The sequence below is a fragment of the Camellia sinensis genome, chromosome 2, assembly GCF_055761805.1.
Source record: "Camellia sinensis isolate YWXY chromosome 2, ASM5576180v1, whole genome shotgun sequence".
NCBI lineage: Eukaryota > Viridiplantae > Streptophyta > Magnoliopsida > Ericales > Theaceae > Camellia > Camellia sinensis.
In genome coordinates this window covers 227,078,089-227,095,688 of record NC_138962.1, presented here as the reverse complement: position 1 = coordinate 227,095,688, position 17,600 = coordinate 227,078,089, and the positions used below count along the sequence as shown (strand labels likewise).

General features: G+C 36.0%; 1 protein-coding gene and 1 long non-coding RNA gene across 9 annotated transcripts; one reads left to right on the top strand and one right to left on the bottom strand.

Moving 5' to 3' along the window:
• Positions 1–1,115: 1,115 nt before the first annotated feature.
• LOC114280472 (uncharacterized) lies at positions 1,116–7,261 on the bottom strand. 8 transcript variants are annotated; one of them, XR_014362752.1, is made up of 7 exons: positions 3,979–7,260; positions 3,579–3,778; positions 2,783–3,366; positions 2,604–2,658; positions 2,384–2,443; positions 1,941–2,008; positions 1,116–1,475 (listed from the first exon to the last, which is right to left on the bottom strand). It is a non-coding gene; the product is annotated as an uncharacterized LOC114280472 (long non-coding RNA). The 8 variants fall into 8 exon arrangements; XR_014362749.1 differs by lacking the exon at positions 1,116–1,475 and having other exon boundaries at positions 1,477–2,008; positions 2,783–2,889; positions 3,276–3,366; positions 3,979–7,256; XR_014362747.1 differs by lacking the exon at positions 1,116–1,475 and having other exon boundaries at positions 1,477–2,008; positions 2,783–2,907; positions 3,276–3,366; positions 3,979–7,255.
• Positions 7,262–8,602: 1,341 nt separating this feature from the next.
• On the top strand, positions 8,603–10,843 carry LOC114280471 (AAA-ATPase At2g46620). The gene has a single exon (XM_028222848.2). The coding sequence runs from the start codon at positions 9,258–9,260 to the stop codon at positions 10,689–10,691; it is 1,434 nt and encodes a 477-aa protein (XP_028078649.2). The 5' UTR covers positions 8,603–9,257; the 3' UTR covers positions 10,692–10,843.
• The last annotated feature ends 6,757 nt before the right edge of the window (positions 10,844–17,600 follow it).

Below are 17,600 nucleotides of genomic sequence, written 5' to 3'. Positions count from 1 at the left end.
TGTTTCCATTTTGAGTTTTCAGTTTTTTTTTTTTTTTTACCACCCAACACTAGCCACCACCCGCTACCATTTTCCACCACCGTCTTCCGCCTCCGCCACCACCACCCACCACTCACCACCCACCCCCCACCACCACCACCACCACCACCACCACTACCCACTACCCACCAACCACCTGCCATCCAACTACCACCACCCACCACTCACCACTACCATCCACCGCCCGCCACCACCACCTACTTGCCACCACCACTCACCACCCACCTGCCACCACCACCAGCCACCTGCCACTCACCCGCCACCACCACCACCACCATCACCCACCACCCACCTGCCACCCATCTGCCACCACCACCCGCCACCACCACCCACTCGTTACCACCTATCACCCGCCACCGTCACCCACCCACTCACCCACCACCACCACCCGCCACCTACCCGCCACCACCCGCCACCCACCACCACCCGCCATCCGCCACCCACCTACCACCACCACCCACCGCTCGCTGCCACCACCACCACCACCCACCACCGTCACCCACCCACCCACCATCACCACCCGCCACCACCCGTCACCACCCACGACCACCCGTCATCCGCCACCCACCTGCCACCACCATCCACCACCCGCCACCATCACCACCACCACCCACTCGTTACAACCCACCACCCGCCGTCGTCACCCACCCATCATCACCACCCGCCACTACCTACCACCACCCGCCATCCGCCACCCACCACCCGCCACCGTCACCCATCCACTCACCGCCACCACCACCCACCTGCCACCACCACCCACTACCCACCACCACCACCACCACCACCCACTCGCTACCACCCGCCACCATCACCTACCCACCCACCACCACCACCACCACCACCAGCTATCCACCACCCACCGTCACCACTTTCCACCACCGTCTTCCGCCGCCACTTACCACCACTCGCCATTTCTCACTCTTTTTTTATTTTAAATTTTTTTTAAACATTTTGTCAATTACCAAACGCGTTTGTAGTTTATGTTTTTCTAAAAATAAACAAAAAATAAACAAAAACCAGTTTATAAAATTTTTGTAAATATAAACTGAAAACGTAAACGTTACCAAACACACCCTAACTTCAAGAGTAGCTCTCATTAATTCGAGATGAACATTTAAAAGAGGTGATTGGCCAAAAAATTTGCGTAGAACCCCATAAGCTGTTTTAACAATTACAACCTTCATGAGTAGCCTACCAATCAGAGTATGCAAGACTTGTGTAGAAGCCCTGATCATCAATATCTATCCTGAAAGTATCAAGGACGATAAGAAAAATTAATGCAAGATGCATCAACCTGGATTCTACAGAAAAAATTAATGCAACTTTCCTTTCAAAGGTTGGACGGCATTGGTGAGACAGGTTGCCAAACAATTCCCATATCTACCAATGGATTTCTCTCCAAAAAAAATCAATGGTATGATCAGAGCAATCCAAATCTGAGAGCATAAACCAAAGAAAAAAATATATATGAAGCACAAATAAGAGAATATTTTTTCTAATCAATTATTTACATTTACAATACTGCAACTCACAGCTTCCCTGAAAATGAAAAAAAAAAAAAAAGAAATCAAATGATTGCATGTATAAATTGTAAATCCCAGCAAGCGTGTGCAGCAGTTGCACATCGTCCAGAGGTAAGCAAACCAAAGCAATGACACTTTCAGCCAGGCGGTATTATTGATAGAGCTATTGAAGCAGAAGAAAAAAAGCATGGACACATCTGGAGGCTAATAGTGCTATTTTATCTGGTTCCTCTTTCAGTTGTTTACTTGATTTGATATTGTCCTTATTTGTTAATTAGGGAAAACAACTTATCAGTCCTAATAGCTATATGATGTAATATAGCAGTATATACTTCCTTCACACTCTTCTTCCCAAGCCTCACCAAAAACATTTGGTACCTTGATGTATACACCAAAAACTCATCCCTTTGTTTAGACCAACAACATGCATTTGCCCTTGCCACAGCCTACACATATAGATAGAATGCAATAAGTCAAGTCACCAACAGTTATAAGTAGAAGACAATTGAAGAAGCTAACAAAACAGGGCCATCCTCAAATATCCTCCAGTCAATAGTTCAATATACACAAAATCTATAGCCCAAAACCTATGGTCAAAACCCAAAAGAAACTAGGTTTTGTGCTGGTTTCGCGATTGGCTTACAGTCCACAGTGAGCTTATAAATGTTTTGATAGTAGTAAAACAAACAACCAAACAATGGTATATGATTATTTATTGGTAGATTTGGGTAGAGGAATTGTAGATTCTCCAACAAGAAATAGATTCGTATCAAATAGTGTTACAAATATCTAGCTGCACAAGAGTCCAAAGAAGAGCTCACCTATAGTAGATATCGTGCTCGTCTGTAATAGCCCAAACCTGCCCACATCTCATTTACCTCCTGCACACATTAAGCTAACGTTTAATCCCAAATATCTCAAGATTGTTGACACAAATTTGATCAATCAAGAAACCAAACAAACAGAGGAAGAAACACAAAACCCACATAATTAACCAATCAATCAATTACATAAAAACTGAAGAGTTGAAAATTTTGGTACCTGCCTTTGGTTATACCAATTCCCAATAACAGTTGAATGCAAAAGCTTTCACAACCTGAGAAGCATTAGCATTTTTAGAATACAAGAACTCTAACCACCAACCTAAGTAATGGATTGGTTTGGGGCAATCTTTTATAATTTAGTAATTAAAATTAGAAGTTAAAAAATTACATATTTACCATGTGTAGTTTAAAAAATTGAATGCGCCAATGCGCATGTTTGCTTGTGAAACTCCATTAGAATGTATAATAATAAAAATATCTTACTTTGAGCTTCATTTTGCTTCCTGTAATGTTACCCAATTCTAAGATAAATGTGAGAAAAAAAAAAGAAAAAAGAAAAAAAAGAGTCAAAAACTATAATAATCGAAGACAAAGACAATAGACAATAGTAAACATAAAAAAAAATAAGATCATTCGTCAATCAAAACTCTAACCACTATCTTCTCAGCAGCTTTATATATTTTATAAGAACAATAATGTCATTCTACTAACTCCACCTATGCGATGATGTAGAATAGTTTTCTTTTTCCACAACCGGTCCTATTAATTGCTAGTATTTTTCTATTAAGGTCATACTCAGCTCATAGGACCCTTTAATTTTACATGTTTAGTATTCTAATCACCTATCAAAAAAAGACAATCGGTAATATGGTAACAGGGATGGGCAAACCTGTGTATTACAAAACCAGCAACCTTTTTTTTCTCAAAGGAGTAAACAATCTTTTCAACAAACTCAAATGAGTCCTTTTCATCTTCTTCTACTGCAGAATATATAAATATATATCTTAAAATCCTTTCTAAACTATTTCAAAACACATTTCTCTGTACTTGCTAATACTAAATGGACTGTCAACAAATTAAATTCTATGTCAAAAACTAAACTAAAACCCATTTTCCAACTGCTCAAAATAGTATTGTGACTTAAACATAAATCCAATCAAAACTAGAAGAAAGTAACAAATAGAATTTGGACCTGATATTTGCAGATCTGATCGGAGAGATAGCAGATTTGAGAATAAGATCTACATCTCTAGATCGTTAACTTCTACACACGGCCCATCTCGATTATATTAGCCTTTGATTGTCCGGAGACACTGACACTGCACTCAAAACCCTAGACGAAATCCATTCGCCATGAATGAGAAGCGCTTTCCATGTATCCCATTGCATGGACTAGAAAGAGCAAGAGACCACAAACGAAGAGAGAAAAAACACAAAACAAAAGCCAAAATGCAAGAAATAAGCCAGATTGGGGAAAAAATGCAAGTGAATGTACAGACATCAACCAAAAATATACTACAAATTGTTGTTTTAACCATGAGATTTTACAGATCTTGAGTGAAATTAACGAATCATGGTCAAAAAACCCTTACCTTGAGCCCTAGATCAATTTAGATTAGAGGGATTCGAACAATCTTGAAGATACGCTAAAGTCAAGAGGAAGAACAAGATTTTCTAGATCAAAATCACCAAAAATCAATGGAAATCAAAGAACCAGCCCTCTCTCTCTCTCAAGTCGCGTCTCTGTTCAATTGACAGAAATAGAAAAACATCTCTATTAATTTAATAGATTTGTTAACAGATTTGACGGCATTTGTCCAAAATGCCACCAAAAAAATATGGTTATATCTCTATTTTCCTGTAGTGGTTTTTGTATTTGTTTGGCTAATTGTTTTTGATTTTTTTTTTCCGTAAAAACAGCCAACTTTTTAAGGCACACCAAAAAGCTGTGTTTGAAATTTAATTTTTCTTTTTTTGAACAAAAATAAAAATAATTTAAAAAACGTTGGGTGTTTTTGAAATTTTATTTTATTTTATTTTTTTGCTTCTGAAAACATGAAAAACTTATAATTAATTAATTAATTCACAAGGTAGCATTATGGCACCCACTTAGCATATGCCATACAGGTTTGAACAGTAATGAATGAATAAATGAATTAATTATCTATCTTCTTATGTAATCATGTAATTAAAGATAATTGACTAGTGAAAAGTAGACACTATATGGTAATAGTTTAAGGGCTGTTAAAACTAAGATTCCAAAATTCATGTTTAGTTGTGTTTTTGTTTCCTGCAATGAAAATGAAGGGTATTTTCAAACTTTATATTACTTTGTTTTTAGAAAAGCATGAAAGACAAAAATAAAGAAAATGAAACCACAAACCAAAAATACCTTAATTTCTGCGTTTATGGAATTTACTTAGATTTGTATGGAGAAAATAGGAATGACCAGGTATAAGTTGTTTCAATTTTGATTTTCTAATACTCCGTTTGGATTGTGAGGTAAGGTAAAAAAAATGATTGTGGTTTCTCATCTAAATGAGAAAGACCAAAAAAAAAAGACAAAAAAAAAAAAAATGATTATGATGTCACCATTATGTTTGGATAAATAAAAGAAAAGAAAAGAAAATGTAGATTGCGTTTGGTAGAGTTTTGTAAATATAATTTGAGAATATGAGTTGTATTTTGAGTTTGTGAGTTTTGGAATTATGATTTGAGTGTAGAAAAATTGTTTGGTTATGAGTTTTGAAAAGAGTTTTGAAAAGAATTTTAAATTGAGTGGGAAATTTTTGATGTGACATGTGATATTTGATACAAAAACTAATAACTCATAACCAAACACACAACTCAAAATTCTATACAAAACTCATAAATCTTTTTTAAAAAATTCAGAAAAGATTTTTATTTAATATATAAAACAAAACATGTGTCAATTCCAAAAAAATTAAAAATAAAAAAATTTCACTGGCGGGGACGTCCTGTGGGACATCCGGGGAGTCGACCGGGGGGATATCCAGGTGACAGAGTTTTCAAAGCAAAGTGCAGAATTGATTTTTAAAAACCGTAAACAAACACGCAACTCAAAAAGACACATGGAATCACATTTCCAGAACACAACCAAACAGAGCCGTAATTTCTCACCTATCTTGTTTGGATAGAGTATAAGAGAAAAGAAAGGAAAATTCTATTTCCACACACTAAGTTCCCTTACTCTACACACTTAATGAATTTTTTCAAAATCACAATTTTATCCTTTAACAAAATTACCATCTCGCCCACCACCATCTCATCTACATATCTCACAATTTCTCCATACAGCATCTCACCCACCACTTCTCACAATTTCTCGATATATATATATATATATAAGAAGAGTATACATGCAAAGTACCTCTGATGTAATGCTATTGGTAGGGTTTAAGCTCAATTCTGGAATAACTATAAATCGAAACGGTGAAGGAATTGTACGGACCACCACGTTGTTCTACTTAGTCGTACGAGATAGTACCTCTGATGTAACGCTATTGGTAGGGTTTAAGCTCAATTCTGGAATAACGATAACTCGAAACGGTGAAGGAATTGTACGGACCACCACGTTGTTCTACTTAGTCGTACGAGAAACAGTAGCCGAGAAGACATAAAAAAATTATAGACACATATGTGAGGCAGAATAGATTCAGATTCAGAGAAAAAGGGCCGAGAATCGAATTCGAGGCCATTGTTTGATGATTAAGAGAGTTCTATGAAATGGGTTTGATTAGTTTAGTAGTATGAATGTTGGGTTGAGTTTAAAACAATGAGAGAAGAGTGAATGGAAGGAGAAGATGTGCACAGAGGAGTGGGTATATTTGGAATGTGAAGTGTGTGGATTGAGATAAAGAAGTAAAAATCAAATTACTAAATGTGTAGATTGAGAAAAGATGTACACAGAGATAATTTGGTGGGTGAAAATATAATTTCCCGAAAAGAAAGGAAAGTGTTGTATTTCATTTTATCAAAATAACCTTTGATGTTAATAAGCTATGTTTTTCCATAAGGGTAATTTTGATATTTTAAAAAACTTTCATTAAACTCAATTAATTTCTCGCCAAATCTTATCACTTTTGGTGAGAAACAAAACATAGGTTTAGTGAGAATCCTTTTTTAAAATCTCTCATCATTTATAATCCTAACAAGTAAAGAAATTTTATATTCTCACCATTTCTTTTCTTTTCTTACCAAATTCCTCCATCCAAATAGAGTGTAAATGCCATTATAGCTATGATGTGTAAAGGTGTGAGAAATTTTCTAAAACGTCAAGCATACAACAACAATGATACATCCCACTAATTTGGGAGCACTAATGGACCACTAATAAGGTGGCAATTCAAAAAAAAAAAAGAAAAAAAAAAAACTTAAGGCTAAAACATCACATCAGTCAGTAGGACCCACTCTCTAGAGCTCCTTTAGTGCTCCCAATTTAGAGCTCCCAAACATTTTTCTTTGACTAATTCTTAGACCTTGAAATTAATAATCAAATAAATTTCAAATGACTTTAAAATAACTCAAATTCAAATCTTTAAATTTTATTCTCAAATCCTTATCGCTTCATCTTCATATGTTATGAGACCAACAATTAGCAATCTTAGGATTTTAAAAGAATAGTCCAACTTGCTTGGAATATCCCAGTGCTAGAAGTTATCATGAAGTTGACACACACACACATATATACATATATATATATATATTCATTTTGATTGAGAATATCAAAGAGGGCCATAAATTACACTGCTTATTTTTTGAGATGTGAAAAAATATAATAAATTATAAAAGATCATAATGCCATTATGTCAAACTCGTAAAATTCGACTTATCTTTCCTAAATCTCAAGTAAAATTAGTGTAATTTACTCTTTAAAATATAATAGGTCATACATGTAAATTTTTATTATGTAAATACACATAAAATGTGAATTATATATTTGATTATAAATATGTCATTTTTCTATATCAAACCATAATCCAATAGAGAGTAGCCACAAAAATGTGGATAAATCTATTAAATTACATTGCTTATTTTTTGAGATGTGAAAAAATATAATAAATTATAAAAGATCATAATGTAATTATGCCAAACTCGTAAAATTCGACTTATCTATCCTAAACCTCCAGTAAAATTAGTGTAATTTTACTCCTTAAAATATAATAGGTCATACATGTAAATTTTTATTATGTAAATACACATAAAGAGTGAATTATATATTCGATTATAAATATGTCATTTTTCTGTATCAAACCATAATCCAATATAAAAGTAGCCACAAAAATGTGGATAAATCTATGCCACGTAGTAAAAGTTACACATTGACGAATCTATATTGTCCATTCTTAAATTGAAAGTTACAAACCATTAAAAATTTCAAATTAAAGTTGGCTATGAATCTCAACATAAATAAATAAATAAACATGCTAAAAGAAAAATAAGAAAAATAAGGGCACTTACAGTTATAATCTAGTGTACAAAGCGTGTAGAAATTATGAAGTTGGACACTAGGATTACACTTTGTTGGACCACTTGTAACCATCTAATTATAAGATTAAAGTCCCATTCGGCAAGTTGATTCCTTGATTAAAGTAGTTAAAAAGTTAAATAATAATAATAATAATAATAATAATAATAATAAATTAATAAAAGGTTAAAAAATAGATAGAAACCCTAATTAATTATGTTAAATAGTGAATCTTGGGCCCAAACCAACCTTAGTTGGACAAAGCTAGAAAAGTAGTTTGAAAAATGATTAATGGAACTTTCAAGGGTGTTTTGTTGTCTTGTCCACTGTGAGGCCCATAAATCTACGTGGGGACACTTCAGCCCCTTGTTCATTTTGAACAAACAAACAACCCTTACAGCACCGTTTGGGAAGAAGTTAGTTGGGCTTTTTTGGCTATTTTAGCCACAAAAAAACAAAATAGGCTATTTTAGCCGTAACAAACAAAACATCACATCTAACCCATAATCATTATACTCTTCTCTCACAAAAAAAGTCAAAAAAGCCAAAAAACCCTTCCCAAACCAAGCTTTTTAGCCCAGGCTAAAATAGTCAAAAAAGCCAAAAAGTCAAAAAGCCAACCCACTTCCAAACGTAGGCTTAAGATTAAAATGTTATGACAAATTCAAATATATATATATATATATACATATACAAACAAAAGAAAAAGAAAATAGAAGTTAGATAATATTAGTCAATTGGACCTTAATAAAACTTGCAAGTTAACACAAGTTAACATGTTATTTTACAAGTTAAGAAGATGGTTCGATTATTGGGATTTGGAACAATCTTGAAGATCATGACTTAAAATAATACGAGAATGGATAAATTACATTTTTCATCCTTCAACTTTCATTTTTCAGAAGGTTGAGGTAATATATTAAGAAAGAAAAAAAAAAACTATGTAGGTCCATATATTCAAAACCAACCTGTATATTATTATTGTAAGAAACGTAGCAAAATAAAATCCTTTGGAGTATATAAAAGCCTGCCTGGAAAAGTAGTTGTAGATGACGGAGAAACAAACAGACTCATCTCTTCGTCTCCCTTGTTCACTCCAAAATACTCATCTCCATCTCCATACCCATACCATACCCATACAAAACAAAATCAACCCAACCCCTCTCTCTCTCTCTCTCTCCCCACCCCCTTTTGACCCTTTTCATTGTTCCTCGCCTGCAACAACCAATCCTTTAAAACCCTATTCATATTCTCAATCCTACACACACTTTCTCAAAAATGGTTAGCCCTTTCCCTTTCAGGAGGAAAAAGCTTTGAATTCTACTTCATAGACCCAGAATTAGCCACCTTTTTTTGGGCGAATCTGGAGTCATCAATCAAACCATGTTTTCTATTATTACTTCTTTGTTTCTTTTACTTGTATTGATTATTTTTTCATTCGTTCTAGTTCGATTGTTCTTGTATCGAACTGCTTTGATTTACGTTTTGAAGAAATGGTTGCACTGGGTTGAAGACCGAGTTCACGTTTACCAGTTCTTCAAAGTAGCCGAATTGAATGAAAACTCTCAGGAGAATCAATTCTACAGGAAAGTGTTTGCTTACCTGAATTCCTTGGCTTCGATTGAGGACTCCGACTTCACCAATCTCTTCGCTGGGAGGAAATCGAACGATATAGTTCTCTGCCTCGATGACAATCAGACGGTTCATGATGAGTTTCTCGGAGCGAGAGTGTCATGGAAGAATGAGATTGGGAGAGGCAATGAGAAAAGTTGCACAAGGACTTTGGTGTTGAGGATCAAGAAGAAAGACAAGCGTCGGATTCTGAGACCTTATCTTCAACACATTCACAAGGTTTCTGATGAGATTGAACAGAGGAGGAGAGAGGTGAGGCTGTTCATGAACACTCACTCCGATCATCACAGAAACGGACGGTGGATATCGGTTCCTTTCACACATCCTTCGAGTTTCGACACGATCGTCATGGATTCGGATCTGAAGAACAAGGTCAAATCCGATCTCGAATCGTTTCTCAAATCGAAACAGTACTATCACCGACTAGGCCGTGTTTGGAAACGGAGTTTCCTTCTCTACGGTCCCTCCGGTACCGGAAAATCGAGCTTCGTCGCCGCCATGGCGAAATTCCTCTGCTACGACGTCTTCGACGTCGATCTCTTCCGAGTCACAGACGATTCCGATCTGAAAATGCTTCTATTGCAGACGACGAGCAAATCAATCATCGTAATCGAAGATCTGGATCGATTCATGGCGGAGAAAGAGAAATCGACAACGGTGACCCTGTCCGGTGTACTGAACTTCATGGATGGACTTGTGAGTTCGTGTTGCGGAGATGAGAGAGTGATGGTGTTCACGCTGAACAACAAAGAACAGATCGATTCATCGATACTCAGACCAGGACGAATCGATGTTCATATTCATTTTCCCCTCTGTGATTTCAATTCCTTCAAGAGCTTAGCGAATAACTATCTAGGGCTCAAGGATCACAAGTTGTTTCCACAAGTTGAAGAGGTGTTTCAGGGCGGAGCGACGCTGAGCGCGGCGGAGATCGGCGAAATCATGATCGCCAACAGGAACTCGCCGAGCAGGGCGTTGAGGTCGGTGATTACGGCGGCGAGAGTCGGACGGCGGCTGAGCGAGAGCAGCGCGGCGGAGTTCTCCGGCGAGCTCGGTGGCGGCGGAAACAAAGATGGTGGTGTGCCTGCGATCAAGGAGATTCGGAAGTTGTACGGTATATTGAGGTTACGGAGCAGTAACAAAATTGGACCGTCTGATCATGAATCAACGCAGATCGTCAAGTGAGGGTATACGGTGGGCCTACCTTAGTTAAAAAAATCGGATGGCTAAGGCTGTGTACACCAAATCTGATTCGATTGTTGGATAGTTTGTAGTAGTTTTCAAGATGAAATTCAAAAACTAAAAAAAAAAAAATTACAGTATTATAGATTTGTTTATTTCGGTTCTCCCTCAAATATATATTTCTTTTTTTTTTTTTTTTTTTTTTTTTTGGTGGGACAGTTTGTTTGTAGATTTTGTTTAAACAAATATGTAGTTTGGGCTTGTTGACATGTAAATGACAAATTTATGTTTGAAATGGAGTTAGAATTGAAGCACATGTGAAACCCAACTCTGTTTCTTGGTAAATTTTGCATAATTTTTAAATTTTTTGGGACAAAATATATAAAAAGATAAAAAAAAAATGATGTAATAATTTATAATGACTTTTTAATGAAAATATTTTATTTCCAAATAAGGCCTTAATGTGTGGTATTTTATTGGATAATTTTTTTTTATTTTTTGCTACAACAAATCGATATTAGTCCATTGACTTGAACTCGATACTTTACGTCAAAGGCACCTGAATACTCCCTCGTAAGAGCATCTCCAACGGTGACTCAAATTTTTCACTAAATCTGAGTAAAAAATGACTCATTTCACCAAATTTGATACCCACTCACTCCAACGGCTCACCTTTCACCAAATCTATCCCGGGACAACCGGGTGGTCGATCGGCCGGTTGACCGGTTAGGCAAATTTTTTTTTTTTTTTTCGCGAATTGTCTGAACTTTTTTTTGAACTTTTTGAACTTTTTTCGGGACGACCGGGTGGTCGACCGGTTAGGCAAAATTTTATTTATTTATTTATTATTATTATTTTTTTACGGTTTGAACTTTTTTTCTGAACTGTTTGAATCTTTTACTGGTCGACCAGTTCTTCAACCGGTTGGTTGACCAGTTGGTCTCCCTCCAATGGTCACCAACAGTGTTTTGGTGAAATCAGTATTTCGTCGTCAGTTTGATAAATTTTTTGATGAAATCTCAATCTGATAGTCATTTGGTGCAAACGTTAGAGCAGTGAACAACAATTTTTTCATCAAAATTTGAATTTGATATCAGTTTTGGTGAACTGTTGGAGATAGTTAACCATTTGAACTATAACTGGGATCTATTTGATGATACATCTTAGGGTCTTTTGGCAACGAGTTAAAAAAGTCAATTTTTTGATTTGTTAATTTTTTTACGCAATAAAATCATTAAAAAAAACAAAAAATTAAAAAGTCAATTTTTTCTGCACTTATTATTAACTTTCCAAAACACTCTTTATTACACATATTTTTTCTGCCTCATAATAAACTGGGAGGAAATCCGCTTTATTTGTTCTGCTTCCATTATGATTATATTAATTAAATAATTTTTATATATTTATCTATCTATGTATAATTTAAATTATTTAGTATAATCCAAATAAAATATTGAAACATTTGTGTATATCATTTTTTTTACCTCTTTATCTCTTATCTTCAACTTGTAACTCTCAGATTAATTTGTGTATAGTTTCTATCTTATTAGTAACTATCCCTTTACTAAGGATTATTTTGAGAAAATGGTTATAATCAGCTAAAAAGCTGCTTATAAACAGTTTTTTTGTGAAAGATGAAGTGGGTTATAATCTAAGAAGTGGATTATAACTCACTTCCCAAAATATGCCTAAGTTTAGCAAATTTTCCTAGCACTTCTTTGGTCTCACCTCATCCTCGTTACCTCTTTGATTTTTTTGCTTCTTCTCTGCACCTATAAAAAACGAGACAAGAGTGGAACACAACAAATTTAATTTTGCCCTATTGCCATTTTTTGATATCTAAAATTTAATATTCAAATTTATCCACTATAGTAATTGAAGCATTCTATACTCATAAATCCATTTTAATGTAAATTTGCCAATAATATATTGTGGTAATCATTTGGCTTTTTTTAGTAGAAACATTTATGGTGAGCTTGTTGTAGAACATAAAAACCATTGCCCAAAACATACTAGAAGTTACTTGAAATTATATTCGACATCAAAATATGTGGTTGATATAGAAGTGTGTATCCCACGATCTTCTTTTTGTAATTTTGCATGATGTGTATTGATTAGCCCCTAAGAAAAAGTTGTTAAAAGTAAGGTTGAGTGACGAGAAAAAAAATGTATCATGTTGCACTCCAGTTTGATGTAGAAAAGATTGGCCTCACATTCAATATATATTTCAATAATGACGTGTCACACTAAAAACATTATAACAAAGTAAAAGAACATCCGCAACATTTATTTTAAAGAAAAGTGTCAAATAAATAAAAATTATGAAGCAAGTTAAGAATTTTAGTATGACGGTATATTCATTCAATGAGATGCAATTATATTATCATTTGCATGTTTTAATTATTAAGTGGCCATATAATTATATGATATTCTCTAAACACTTAGAGGGATATAATATATTATTGGTTCTAATTATTTCAATAAGATTTTATTTTAATTTCATTAATTTAAAAATTTGCCTATCCCTGGTACAACAATAGAAAAGATGAAAGATTCCAATTACAAACTAATGGAGTTGAAGTAATGCATACCAAGAACTTAAAAATGTACTTTTTCAAATTGAATTTGTAGACATGTCCATGTGGAACTTGTATTTACCAAAAACCTTTCAGTCCGAAATAGAAATAACAACAAAAATAAATAAAATATAAAAAAAGTTTGGCAACTACATCCACTTTTAAAAAGTTTAATAATTGAATTAAAAAATCATGTTGGGAGGTTGTAATTTGTCATAAGGGCTAAAGCCATTAATAGAATGATAGACTTTTAAGTATCGAATGGATCATATTCGATTCTTGAATGTGCTTGAATTCTTGTGATAGCGTCTTTAACTGTTATACGGTTATAGAACTAGTTAGTTTGCAAGCTACCAAGTGGCTAACCCTTGATTGTTATACCCAACCAAAAAAACCCTTGGTTGTTGAAGGGTTATAATATCACCTTAATAATTTAAATTATTTAATATTTTATATTTATTAAATAAATTATTTATATAAAAAAATTAATTAATTGAACAATGAAACGATTTAAGAATTATTTTGAATATGATTTATAAGTTGAAATTTTCGTTTATTATCAACAAAAAAAAAAATTTGTACAAATCTAAATAAATCAATAAATATCTTATTTAGTGGCTTCTCTAATGAGGCTTTAGAACAAAAGATTCAAGTGACAGTGACTTTTTAATGTGAGGAAGACTAGTGTATTTCACATTTTATTTTTAATTTTTTTAGTAATGTTGGGCCCATGATTGGTGCTGACAAAATTGAGTCAGGTAGTTAAAAAGTTACACTGTCTCTTTGTCTTTTGTAGTAGTTTTATTACTCCCTCCGTCTCAAAATAATAGTTCCTTTTGGGGAATTTAACTTTTTTTGGTAGTACAATTATTGTACTTTAAAAAAGTTGATTTTCCAAATTTACCCTTTGATAGTACATTTTTTTAGAAATATCAATGTCATAATTGTACTTTTTATATTATTTATGAATTTAAAAGAAGGGCAAAATAGAAAATTTATATTATTTTTGTACTTAATTTTTGAAGAGGGACTAATATTTTGGGACTATGAAAAATGGAATAAGGGACTAATATTACGGGACGGAGGGAGTAACTAGGAACAAGAGCCACGTGCTCTCTATCTACCTCGGATAACCTGCTCTGTGAATGCTATTTTCAATTTTTTAAAAACAAATTAACAAAATATTAGGGTACAAGATCATAAATTATACCAGCTGGAATTACATGGTTCGGAGTGCGTACTATTTTTTTTAATCAAATTGAAATGTGTACTATATGTCATTTTGTTATTATTTTTGAAATTATTGATTTTTATCTATTAGGTTATTAGTTTTGACTAATTGTGATATTAATTATGATATTATTTTGATTATAATAAAAAAAATTAATTATACCTTATGTAATATTTGGTTATAGTTTGATGATACAGTTTGTTCTAGTGAATGGATCGGACAGGTCCAAGCTCCTCAGGCCCACGTCCAAATAATCAAGCCCACCGGATAACCTACAAACAAGTCCAACGGGGAACGGGGTAGTCCCCCAGTGAACCCTCCAACGAGCAAGTTAAAAAGAGAAGTAGGGTGTAGAGAGAGATTAGAGATAGAAAGCTTAACATTCTTCTTGTCTTCAACGTTAACTTATATCTTTTGGTAATCATTTCGCTGTCCCTTCCGACCTGCCCTTCTCGTCGAAAGTCTATGATGTAGCTTACCTTGTTCAGGGTAAGGAGGTTCTGTTCCGACGGAAAGGTGTTGTCGTAATAAATGCTGTGATGGACTGCATTAATGGTGATGTGCAGTAGCAATAACTTTGTAGATCTTTGTCTGCTGATGTGGCTCGTCCTTCACCTGCCATATGTCTGAATGTCATTGGCTCTTTATGCCATGTTGGATTCCAGCTGTTCTGGACCTCACCAGCTGGGTTATGTATTGGGCTCCAAATGATGGGCTTGGGTTGTTCATAGTGATTCATGGCCTTTATGGGCTTATACACATCAGTAGTCCCCCATTCCCGAGTGCAGCTTTAGTCTAACGAAGGGAATACTAATGAAGAAGATGAGGGTGTTAGGGATTGGCAGGATGGTGGTCGACCGGCAGGGGTGACCGAGAGGGTGAACTGACCGGGAGGTGGTCTAACCGTACAGGGTGACCAAGTGGAAGGGCCGACCATGAAGGATGGCCGAGTGGGAGGGTCGACCACGAGGAGGGCCGACCGCGAAGGGTGACCGAGTGGGAGGGTCGACCACGAAGGGTGAGGTGGAGGGGCGTGGGGCTCGAGAGGCGGCGTGTCACGTAGTGATTTGAAGTGGAAAAGACAGGATAAGGGGAGGATACAGTGGATCGTGGTCGTACACGTGGCAACATCCCGAGGGAAGAAGATTAGGCGTTGGATCAGAAATGAAACGATAGATCATTATGAGTGTTGAAAAGACAGTTTTGGTGGATATTTTGAAAAGTTTTCAAATTGGCAAAAATTAATTGTGACCCTTGGAATACGGGTAAGCCTTGGGCTTTTGGGATTATTCAATTCACCTACTTGTTTGCAAAAAATCAAAACATCCCAAGTGTTAACTCCTTTGTTGCTCACGATACACTTCTGCAACACTTTTTCGATTTCCTTGTACCCGCATCTGAAACGATTCGCAGACATACTATAAAAATGGCCCAAGAAGAAGCTACGAATACCAAGGTGGATCCGCTTGGTGATGACGATGCAGTGGAGTTAGCAGAGCAGTATAGGACGAAGAGGCAAATGGAGAGGGTAGGTGAGCTGGTGGTACGATCTCATGTCTCCACCGTAATGGCAGCTCCGAAGCCAATCAGCCAGGTGGAACCATATCACTGGCACACGAAGGCTGACAAATCAACGGTTACTGCAGCGGATTTGGAGGCTATTCGCGAAAAATACCAGGTGCCTGCTGAAATAGAGTTATTGTTGCCGATGTCGACGGAGAGGCCATCCGACGCCAGGCTAGGGGAGTTTGCCCTTTACGAGGAAGCGTTAAAGGGGGAACTGAGGCTGCCCCTGCCGCAAGTGGTGGTAGATGTCCTGAATCGGAGGGTCATCCATAACAATCAGCATCTCATTTTGATTAGACCCCATTTTTGCAAGACCATCAACACTCTTGTTGCCCTCCCTTTTGACATGTTGAATCGAAAACCCACTTCGTTGGATGAGAAACTTGGAATTCTCCACTAGACTTCTCAATGGGGAAGTAACCTCAATGTTCCCCTTTAGCATATCAATAGCATATTGGGAGTCTGTTTCGATGCTAAGATCCTTATAGCTTTTCTCGAAAGCTATTGTCAAACCCTTGTATAGTGCCCAGATCTCTGCCTCAATGCAGGTGCAATTTGTAAGCTTACTGAAATACCCACAAAGCCAAATGCCTTTCTCATCCCAGATTAGCCCCCCAAAGCCACCATCGCCTGGATCTCCCTTTGAGCTTCCATCCGTGTTCATCTTCAATTTACCTGGAAGAGGAAGAGACCAGCTAATTAGCTCATCATCCAAACTGTTCACAATAGATATATTAAAAGCATCTTTAATATCAATTGCATAGCTATGTATAATGTAGATACTAAGCTACCAAGGCAATTCAACATTCTCAAAAATCTTAAGGTTCCTATTTTTCCAAATTTTCCATAATGAAGTAACAAAAAAAGTAGGCTCAATAAAAAGATGAGATTTAGACTTTAAAGTGGACTCCACCCAAATTATAAATGACAAATTCCTGCAATTAAACAACCAAGTACCACAATTCAAACCAATCCAAATAGTTCTTGCTTTGGGACAATTTTTGAAGATATGATTCAAGTCTTCAACCTGATCACCACAATTATTACATAAAGCCGAATTTGACATTCCTCTAGTAACTCTTAGGCTGTTGGTTAGCAACTTCTGATGCAGTGCCAGCCAAACAAAGCCTTTGAGTTTTTGTGGGATTTTCAATTTCCATAACCAGAACAATTCCCAGAATCAGCTCCCTGATCAGTCACCAACTCAAAAGCCGAAGCAGTACTGAAAGCACCACATCTCGAGCCCTTCCAATGTGGCATATCTGGATAAGTTACAAACCTAGGAAGCTGAACCTTCAAAACAAGATCCCAAGCTTCCCTAGGCAACTTAACAGATATAACACCCACATCCCATCTACCCTCCTCATCCAAGAGAGTATCCACATTTTTCGAGCTAATGATGTGAGAATTAGGAAATAAAGAGGCCAAACTGCACTCCCCACACCACCAATCATACCATATGGATACATTAGAACCATTGCCAATACACCATTTGCTACCCTTAACGAGAATGTCACAGGTTTTAAGAATACCCCTCCA

Bases quoted from the DNA above. Each gene is read 5' to 3' on its own strand.
- LOC114280471 (XM_028222848.2), top strand. From the start codon at position 9,258: ATGTTTTCTATTATTACTTCTTTGTTTCTTTTACTTGTATTGATTATT.